Here is a 10254-nt window from a genome sequence, read left to right as displayed (position 1 = left end):
GAATCAAAACTGGTGTCACCTTCCTGGGAAGTCCGGTCACAAGCTACAACGGTCTCTCTAAGAGTGCTTACACCCAGGGGAGTGTAATTCCCCACTCCTTATATGTAGCTGTACATAGTGACTTATTCCCAAACAGTGTAGATGAGAGGGAGGGAGGGAGGGAGAGACAATTCTGCAAAAGCACCCTCTATAAACTGCACCCCTGCCGCCAGGTGAGCAAGGTCACCATCAGGAGTCACATAGCATGTTGACAGACTGCTTGATGGAATGAAACTGGCACAGGACCTCTGTGAGCATCCTCTCCCAGACCCACGACCGCCCCCCATCGAGTCATGGGACAATACATCAAAGAAATGTCAACACAGACAGACAGACGGACATAGATGAAGAGTTTGATTTCTCTTTGTTTACTAAGATTTATATGGTATATGTTCCTTTTTCATGGGAAAGAACACATAAGACAAAATTGACCATTTTAACTGTTTTAAGTTTATCAGATCTGTTTCGTCAGCATTTGGTGCATTAGCCGTGATTTACAACTTCCACTATCTCGTTTCAGAATATGCCATTGCCACAAAAGGAAATCCTGTACCCAACAAGTGCTCTCTCTCCACCTCCTAGGCCCCAAAGTTGCTGACAACACCCCTCAGCTTCTCTGTGGATCTGCCAATTCTGCATGTTTGCTAGGAATGAAGCTACACAACACACAATCTCTTACAACAAGCTCTGTTCACTTAATACACTGCCTTCACAGCTTGTGAGATGTAAAATAGTTCGTGCATTTTTATGGATGAGCAATATTCCAGTGTATGCACTTGCCAAACCTTGTTTATCCATTTCTCTGTTGATAAACACTGGGCTTGTTTTCCCTCTTCGTTTTGAATGGTGCTGCTATGATGTACATATGAAAGATTTCATTTTTTATGTCTGCAGTTTCAAAAGGCTTTTATTAAAATACATGCAACTAAGTTGTACTAAGTTCTCCAGCCTATGCCAACACTAAATCGTTCAGAATTTTTGTGAATGTGTTTACTTGTGTTCATGATCCAGTCTTCCATTCACTGCATATGTGAACTCTAGCCTCAAATTATATATTTGTTTGATTGAACAGTATAGTATTTTTATTAAGAAAACCAATGATGACCACACTTTTTTCATCTCATAACACGAAGCATATTTATATAGGGCTTTTGCAAGAATTAATAGAATAATATTTGAGACTGGATCACTTTATATATCTCTTTGGAGAGTTTGGAAATGAGATTTTTTAAATTTTTTCCATTATCACTAAAAATCTCCACAATATCCTGCATCATATGGACAATAGTGAAGAAAATAAAATCTACCTTTAAAGGCTTTGATTTTTATTTGGGGGGGGGCATTGTGTGTGTAGACGAACGTGGAGTTACAGGCTGTTGTGGCGTACTCGACGTGGGTTCTGGGAATCGAACTCTGGGCCTCTGCAAGAGCAGCAGGCACTTTAACCTCTGAGGCACCTTTTCAGGCCCAGCCTTTAATCTTGTGTCAACAGTGCATTATTTCAAAGTTGACAATCAGTACTATGTGTGGTTCAATATTTAGGTTACCTGAGAATTCAGTTTAAGACAGCAGTTTTTAACCTGTGAGTTGTGACCCCTTTGGCAAACCTCTATCACTAAAAATATTTACAATACGGTTCTTAACAGTAGAAAAATTACAGTTATGAAGTAGCAACAAAAATAATTTTGTGGTTGGGGGGTCACCACAACATGAGGAACTGTGTTAAAGGGCTACAGCGTTAGCAAGGTTGAGAAGCACTGTCTTTGGAGAAGACAAAAACCTTCTCGTGTGGAATACTACTTAAATATAAATACTATATTTGTTATATGCATATATGTGCACTGATGCACACAGCAACACCAATGATTCACAATGGCAACCTCACTGAGTAAAAAGAGCTAACCAAAAATATTAAATCCAACCAACCTGTCTGTATTAAACTCTAGACTACATTTAAGTTAATTCAGTTTCAGGTCAAAACTCATTGCACATTGAAACTGTCTCTTGTTATCTGTCTTAGGGTTCCTATTGCTATTCATGACCAAAAGCAAGTGTGGATAAAAGGGTTTGTTTGGCTTACACTTCCCCATTGTAGTCCATCACTGAGGGGAATCAGAGCAGGAACTCAAACAGGGCAGGAACCTGGAGGCAGGAGCTGATGGGGAGCTCTGCTTACTGGCTTGCTTCCCACAGCTTGTTCAGCCTGCTTTTTTTTATAGACCCCAGGATCATCAGCCCAGGGATAGCACCACCCACAATGGGCTGAGCCCTCCTCCATCAGTCACTAATTAAAAAAAGATGTCTTGGCCTGGAGAGATGGGTCAGCCGTTAAAGGCTAGGCTCACAACCAAAAATATAAGAAAATGACTTACAGTCAGAACTTGTGGGGAGGATTTTTCTCAACTAAAGTTCTCACCTTAAAGATAACCTTAGCTTGTGTCAACAGATAATGAAAACAGCACCCTTACCCAAACCAGCAACATCATAGTTAGAGCTCTCTCTGACACAAAGTATACAATACTGTATCATAATTAGGAATACATATGCAATGTTCACAAAGTGCACAACTTAACTGTGTAACTTGAGGAATGTTTATGCATATACATATCCCTAGATAACCACCACCTAGATCAAGATATAACTGTTTCCACTATTTGAAGAAATTCTTCATGTCCAACAGCCAGTCCACAGTTCTTCCTAAAGAAACTATTCTTTTGATCAATAATCATAGGTTGGTTTCACCTGCTCTTGATTAAATAAATGGAATCTTTTCATATGTATTCTTCTATGCCTGGGATCTTTCACATTTTTTTAATGTTTTCTTTTGCTCTGATGTCTGCATGAAGCCCAGGCTGGTCTTGAACTTACACTGTAGCCCAACTAGCTAAGAACTCAGTAACTCTCCTGGCTTATCCACCCAACTCCAGATTATAGACCTTCACCACCATTGTACCTGGCTATGGGTTTTGCTGGGGGATGGGGTGCAATGTTTTTTGTTTGTTTTTGGATTTGGAGGCAGAGTCTTACTATGTAGCCTTGGCTGACCTGGAATTGGCTCTGTAGACCAGGCTGGCCTTGAACTCACAGAGATCCTCCTGCCACTGACTCCCAAGTACTAGGATCAAAGGTGAGTGCTGCCACAATTGGCTTTCTTTTTTCTCTTTGAGGCAGGTGAGACTTAAATTCAAGATTTTTCTGCCTCACCCTCCTGGGTACCCGGGACTACAAGTGTGAGCCACCAGGGCCAGCCCATCCATCATCATAACCATTTTAAATGTATCCATGTTGTGTATATTTTGTTTGTTTTCTCCTTTTATTGCTGAGTGGTGTTTCATTTTGCACAGACATCAAATTTATCCTTCCCAGTTGACAGACAATCATGTGGTCTCCAATTTGAGAACATTATAGATACGCTTACAGTGAATATTCTCATACCAGTTTCTCTGTGGACATATATGCATTCAATACTCCTGAAAAAAAATCTTAGAATTGATGCATCACAGAGCACGTGTTTAAATGTGAGTTTTATCCAAAGTAGTAGTTTTTCCCATTCTTACCCGAGAGGGTTTTGTTTTTTTAATCATTTGAAACTACTCCCTTTAAAAAGAAAGAAAAATAGAAGTTGGTTCTAATGCAAAATGAACAGCAACAAAGAATCAGTTTTCTAAACTATTTATACAAGGCAAGAAACCCAGCTTGAAAGATATAGCACTAACAGCTATCAGCAGGCAAATACTGTGGTCGTGTTCATTCATTTAGAAATACTTTCAGTCATTTAGATCAAAGGTGTGTACACAGATAATTCACACGGGAGACTCAATTCCCAAAAGGAGAAGAATTTGCGTAAAGCATCCTTCAGATGTATGTGCTTTCTGCAAAGACAGTCTCCACGCAGAGTCCATGTTTATCCGCCAGCCCAGGAAGGTGACGAATGAATCATTTCACTGCCTAACATAGCTCACTCCAGGTACTGATTCAGCTGGGTTTCCCTTGAGCTCTGCTTCAAATAAACAGAGCAGGAAACTTCACTAATGATGCTCTTTGGGGCACCAGCCGTGACTGGCATGGCGCTCTGCACAGAGCCCCAGTAGCCAGGCTCTTGATTGCTCAAAGCAAGGGAGGTAGCTCCTCCGTCCTTTCTGCTTCAGACCTCAGTAAGGAACAACAAAGCCAGCAAAGCCAGAATAACTACTATGCTCTCCGGACCCTCGGGGATCACCATGTGACTTTTTCTCCTATTATAAAAATTCAGAACTGTCAATAAGCTAGTTGTCCAAGAATGAGAAGTGCTTATATTAGCCCTCTGCAGAAAGATGGAACCATTCTGTTTAAGAGCAGAGAGTCAGCCTGGCACCAAGCAGAACCTTTCCACACAGATGGGTATGGCAGAAAAGCAAGGTGAGTTCAGAAGGACACACTGTTGGCAGGTATTTCCAAAAAATTCCAGAAAAGACTAGGCCTTGATAAATTATGACTTTTCAGACGACTTTTACTATTACAAGTAGTCTAACATGAGTGGAAGCGCCGTAAGAGACTAAGTTAAGCAGTTACCGGACCATTGATTGACTTAATCCCCACCAGAGGCTGAGGCTGGAGAGTTGTCGGTTCCAGGTTAGCCTTAGGTACATAACAAGACCCTATTTTTAATAAAGACAAAAACAAAAAACAAAACAAAACGCTTCTTCAGCAGAGTTAGCAACTTTTCAGCTTGCGTGTTTGTATACCTGTTATCCTTTCTACTGAGATAGGACTACGTTGAGCCTAAAGCCAACCTGAGTTATACAGTTCCAAAAATAAACATTATTATTATTATTATTATTATTATCATTATCATTATTATTTCCCCAAGTCAACCCTTACCTCCCTTTTCCAATCCCTTACTCCCTAGAGCCTTTTGACATTACAACAGGATAGTGTCGTCTACAAAGCTCACACTTGAGAACTGTGCAATCGGGATAATAATAATGTTTTAAGTCAGTTTCCAATTTCATGTTAGACAGTGTATTGGAGGTGCCTGCCCTAGACTTCCCTAGCAGTAATAATGTTTAAAAGGAATCAGAGCCCGGAGTAGTCGTGCATGACTTTAATCCTAGCACTCAGGAGGCAGAGGCAGGGGATCTCTGTGAGTTCAAGGCCAGCTGGGTCTACACAGAAAGTTCCAGGCCAGCCAGAGCTGTATAGTGAGTGAGACCGTCACTCAAACAAGGGATGTGGGGGGAGGAGGGTATAGACTATGTTTTATGTTAGAGTTATGTTCTTGGGAACAAATAACTCTCCGCCCAGGATTTGTTTGTTTTCTTATAGACATTTACTAAAAAGCCTTTTCCCAGAAGGCCATGGCCCTGAGTCACTGCGGGCTCTGTTGGCTAGAGTTGAGCAGGTATGATGGTGAGTTTTCCTACCTTCCTCCTCCAGACCAGGAAGAACATGATTCCTCCTATCTGACTCCATTTTTTATTGCTGAAGTTCTTGTTTATTCTTGCATTTTGTTTTGTCTTGCTTTGCTTTTGTTTCCTTAAGACAGAGTTTCACTCTGTAGCCCAGCCTAGCTTAGAACTCACTGAATAAACACGCTAGCAATCCTCCTGCCCCAGCCCCCTGAGTGCCAGAATTTCAGGCATGCATCACCATGCCCAGCATTTGGATCTTCCTGATAAAAGCAGACCAGAGCCTTTAGCTGGTTTGCCCTTATTAAGCTACGAAGGTCACTTCTTTCCCAGGCTCTATAATCAGCAAGCCCCCACTTCCCTCCCACAATGTCTTCCCAAACCTTTTGCAATTATGGCTCGTTTCTCTAGGTTTCCTACGGCAGGCATCTGAGCAGAATTAAAGCACAAGCACGTGCCAAAATAATCTGTTCCCAAGATAGTAAATGCTGAGACGTTCTATATTGGAGCACGCCGAGTGCTGACTGGCTGGGGCACGATTAACCTAACAAGCTTAAAGTGCTGCTTACCATCCACATCTGTCAGGAGAGGAGCAAAACACAGGTCTATAACCCGTGAGACCGTGAGAACATCCTGATGCTTACTAACACATCAAGACTTAGGGCAACAGGCATGTCTGCCTCTTCACTGTGGCAGGGGCTCCAAGTCTAGAAGTTTGTACCATGGGCTCCCAATCTGGTCTGGAGTTGTCCAGATAGATCAGCCAGAGAGCTTTCTGTAACAGGTTCCAAGGATTCTCTGAAGGCTGTGAAGACAGAAGATGGTGACAAGCTGAAACCATGGGGTGCACACCATCACACAACGCCATTGTCAACAGCGTTGCCAAGAGTGGCATTCAGTTTTTTAAGAAGCCGAAAGCAATTTTGCCAGGCTGTCAGTGGGGCAGCCAAAAATGCCCCATCCCTTTGCTGGTTCAAAGTTCCACCTTCTGTGACCCTGGTGGGGAGCCGTACCTGGGAGAGAGGCTGGCAGAGGAGATGGCAAGTTCCAAGAAGCTCCAGGCCATGGCTGAAGGTCTTTGTCAGCTCCCAAAAGATATGGAAGGACTGATTCCAGAAAGCCGAATCTTCCAGATGAACAAAGCACAAAGCCACATGGCTACAGACATTTCATTCAGGACAGAAGGCTCCCATGGGACACAAGAAGTAGATTTTTCTTCAAAAGAGAGTAAGGAAAACGCTCCCCGGGAGACCTCAAAGGGGAACAGAGAGCCAATGTGCCATCAATCAGACAGCCAGGACCATTGCTACCAAACCGCTCCTGAGTCAAAAGGCAAAGTGGACTTCCCTGAGACCCTGGTAAAGGCCCACCAGCGTGCTTATGCCTACCTGCACACCAGCCTTTCCAGATATGAAGCAATCGTGCGCCTCGTACAGCAAGCCAGCCAGACCTGGGAGCTGTTGCAGTCCATGCTCAGCTTCCTGCTGTTATGCTTTGAGGAGACCAGCCAGCTTCTAGGAGAAATCTCTAAAGATGGAGAAGTGCTCCTCCAGGAAGTTAGAGGGGATCTGGCATGGCCAGTGAGGAAAGGCGAGCCCTGGGAACACCCAGACCTCCTTCAACAGCTGCTGCAGTACACAGTCAACAAACTTCAGGTGGTACACGGCACAGTGGCCGTCCTCACTGGGGGATTCCTGGAAGGTTCCAGCAGCTGCCTCAGATCCACTGCTAGTCACCTGGAAGGTAAGCTGAGCACCAAGAGAGGTATAGATGAATGTCTCCTAAGGGCCCTGGGACAACTAGAGAGCCTGACCAGTGGCCACAGTGACCCAGGGCTGCTCGGTCCACCCTTATGCTCCGAGGACAGTGGCATTGGTGCTGACAATGAGTCTGTGCACTCCGTGGAGAAGCTGGGCAAGCAAGCCAGCTGGGACTTTGCAACAGAACTTGGAGAATGGAAGCCAGGGACTGCAGGCCAAGTGGAGGCCAGGCTGTCAGGACATGCCTGGCAGAAAGGTCCATACTGGACAGGTTCAGACAGACCCCAGGACTGTCCACTGTCCAGTCCTAGGATAGCAAAGGTTCAACCTGCAGTACAGGAGGAAGCCAGGAGCTTGAGCACTTCCAGCGCAGGCCCAGAAGCAGTCGCCTCCAGGCCCCCAGAGACTGCCAAAGGCACTCCGTGGGACTCTCTGGGGACTGAGAGCCCTGTGCAGACACAACTTTCTCGAAGCTCTGGGCTGACAGATGCTCCATCCCTGAGTGAAGATGAAGACAGCAGCCCAGAGGAGGAAGATGAACTTAGCAGCGTGGATCTGCATCCTGAGCCACAGGAAGCCCTACCTTTAAGGCCACAGTCCTCACCTGTCACCCGGGAAAGCCTGTTTCAGACATACTCCGAGAAGCTTAGGAGCCCTCAGGCCCAGGAAATAATTCTAAAGATGAAAGAGGCCATCAGTGAAAGGATCAAGTTTGTCCCCATGCCTTCCAGACCCCAGGACTGGGCTGAGGAGGAGGAAGGGAGAAGAGTGGTCCCTTCAAGACCCAGATCAGTCAGTGGCAGCAGGAGGGCCCCTGAGAAACAGAGGAGGTCACAGTCAGAGGGATGCCTGAAGAGCCATGTGGAAGACCCCACTCTCCAGGAGCTGAGGAGGGTTCAGACAGATCTCAGTCGGAGGCTAGAGGTATTTTATGCCCTGGGTGCCCCACGGCAGTTGCAGAGCCGGGAGCAATGTCTGCCATCCAGGGCACCATTGCCATGGCCCTCCACCAACTGCAGGGTGAGTCCCAGTAGTGCCATCAGCAAGTTCAAGGCCTCTCTCACCCAAAACTTCAGCATTTTGCCCAATCAAGACAAGGGCATCTTCCAAAGAGGTAGTCCCTGCTTTGACAGTGATCAGCCCTGCCAGGGGAAGGCTGAAACACTGCCAAATGTCTTCTGTGGCAAGAAGAACAGTAGGCCTCCCAGGGACAACGAATGGGACATCAGGGCCTGTCCCACCAGAACATCTGTCAAGAAGCTTATTGAAACTTTCAGTTCTGCTGAGAGTCTGAGGATGCCAAGGGACTGTAGGAACTTGGGGTCAAACCCCTGCCTCAGGAAGTGGGGGTTTCCTGCCATACCTCCCAGATTTCCTATATACAGGGGGCTAGCCCCTCTGTATCCTAAGCCCCAGATTTCTCCAGCAGCAGGCAGAGACCCTCTCAAGGTGAACATGGGCTGGAGGCCTTCCGCACCCTATCCCTCTCTTCCTCCAGCAGAAGCACCTGAGAGTAAAGACACTAGCGGTGAAGTGGAGGAGGACCTAGAGAACCTTCCTCCACCGTCTCTGGAAGTCCTGATGGACAAATCATTCACCGCTCTGGAGCATCCAGAATGCAGCCAGCCAATAGGGAGCTCCCTGGAAGAGACTCTGTTACCAGGGCTTCAAGAGGCTAGCCATCCAAAAAGAACATGGGCTTCCCCCAAGCTGAGAGCCTCCATGAGCCCCATGGACTTGCTCCCCAACAAAGGCAGTGGCAGCTCCCCGAGGCTACACAGCACCAGGCCTGGGAGCACCAGGAATGTGGGCAATTCCAGAAAGTTGACCTTGGACCTGAACTCCCAGCAAACAGTTAGCCCAAGACCAGAGGCAGAAGGTGGGGCTCAGAGTCAGGCACGAGCAGAGAACGTGGCAGGCTCCTCCAAGCATCACCAGAAGGCAATTCCCTGGCACCACACCAACCCTACACCTGGGCAAGGCAGGACGCTGGCGTCCAGCCTGGCCAGATTCTCACGAGATCCACACTCTTCAGAAGCATTCAGGAAGGGTCCAGAGAGAAGCCCTCCTGGAGTCAGAAAGGCCTTTCCCCCAAGAGCACAGTGGGCATCCCAAGGGGACAGGAGGCTGCACAACCTGCCCTTCGCTCATGGACTGTCCCAGCCGGGCCTCCCTGCTGCCCCCAGCTCCCCCAGCCCACCTCTGAGCCCCAGGACACTGAGCCCATCATCCACAAGGAAACTAACTTCCCCACCATGCCAGCACCCACAGTGCAACCCAGCCCCAGGGAGCCCTCCTGTCCAACGGACAGAAACAAACACCCCCTCCTCTGCCTCCTCTTCACCCCGCTCAGTGTCTCGGGGGTCCAAGGACTCCAGTCACTCTGGGGACAGTGAAACTACCACAGCCAAAGCATCCAAGAACACGTGTTCCATATTCTTCCCAGCCGCCACTTCTCTCTTTGAAGCTAATTCGTCATTCGCAACATCCCATCCACGGACGCTATCAGAGCCTGGGGCCCTTTTGAGGCCGCCAACAGGAGGCTGGAGGGGCAGCTCAGGGCCGCGACTGAGGGCAGATTCACAGAAGAGAACGGTTCTGAATGCCCTCAACCCCCTGCCTTTTGTCAGAAGGACAGCTTCAGACCGCCAGCGCCAGCAGGGTGACCCACTTCAGCCGCCCGGCTTAGATTGGGGATCCCATCCCTGCCAAAACAGGTAAACGGTGCCTGTGTTGTTGATTCGCTTGGGAGGTTCCCTAATCATCTGGACCCTTTAAACTCTTAAAAATTGTTGAGAACCCAGTTGTTATTATATATGTGAGTTACACCTACTATTTTTATTAGAAGTTTAAACTGAGACATATTTAAGTATTTTTTAAAGAATAAGCTCATTTTATACGCACAAAAATAGTACATTCCTGGCATTAAACTCACAATCCTCCCCCCTCAGCCTCAGCCTCCTGAGTTCTGAGATTACAATCATGAGTTACCATGCCAGGCCAAAAAAAAAATATATATATATATTCATTAAAAGAAAGGAGAGGGAGAGAGAGGAGAGGGGAGTTAA

The 10254-nt window shown here is 46.6% G+C and overlaps 1 protein-coding gene across 1 annotated transcript in view; it reads left to right on the top strand.

The window, feature by feature from the left end:
• The first annotated feature begins 6265 nt into the window (after positions 1-6265).
• Pcare (photoreceptor cilium actin regulator) overlaps positions 6266-10254 on the top strand; it is an 8224-nt gene continuing 4235 nt past the window's right edge. The window contains exon 1 of the mRNA XM_028778957.1: positions 6266-9903. Within this exon, the coding sequence (XP_028634790.1) occupies positions 6266-9903 (3638 nt within the window). The remainder of the gene's footprint in view (positions 9904-10254) is intronic.

The sequence above is a fragment of the Grammomys surdaster genome, unplaced genomic scaffold, assembly GCF_004785775.1.
Source record: "Grammomys surdaster isolate TR1022 unplaced genomic scaffold, NIH_TR_1.0 343, whole genome shotgun sequence".
Classification (NCBI taxonomy): domain Eukaryota; kingdom Metazoa; phylum Chordata; class Mammalia; order Rodentia; family Muridae; genus Grammomys; species Grammomys surdaster.
This window is presented reverse-complemented; position numbering and strand designations above follow the sequence as displayed.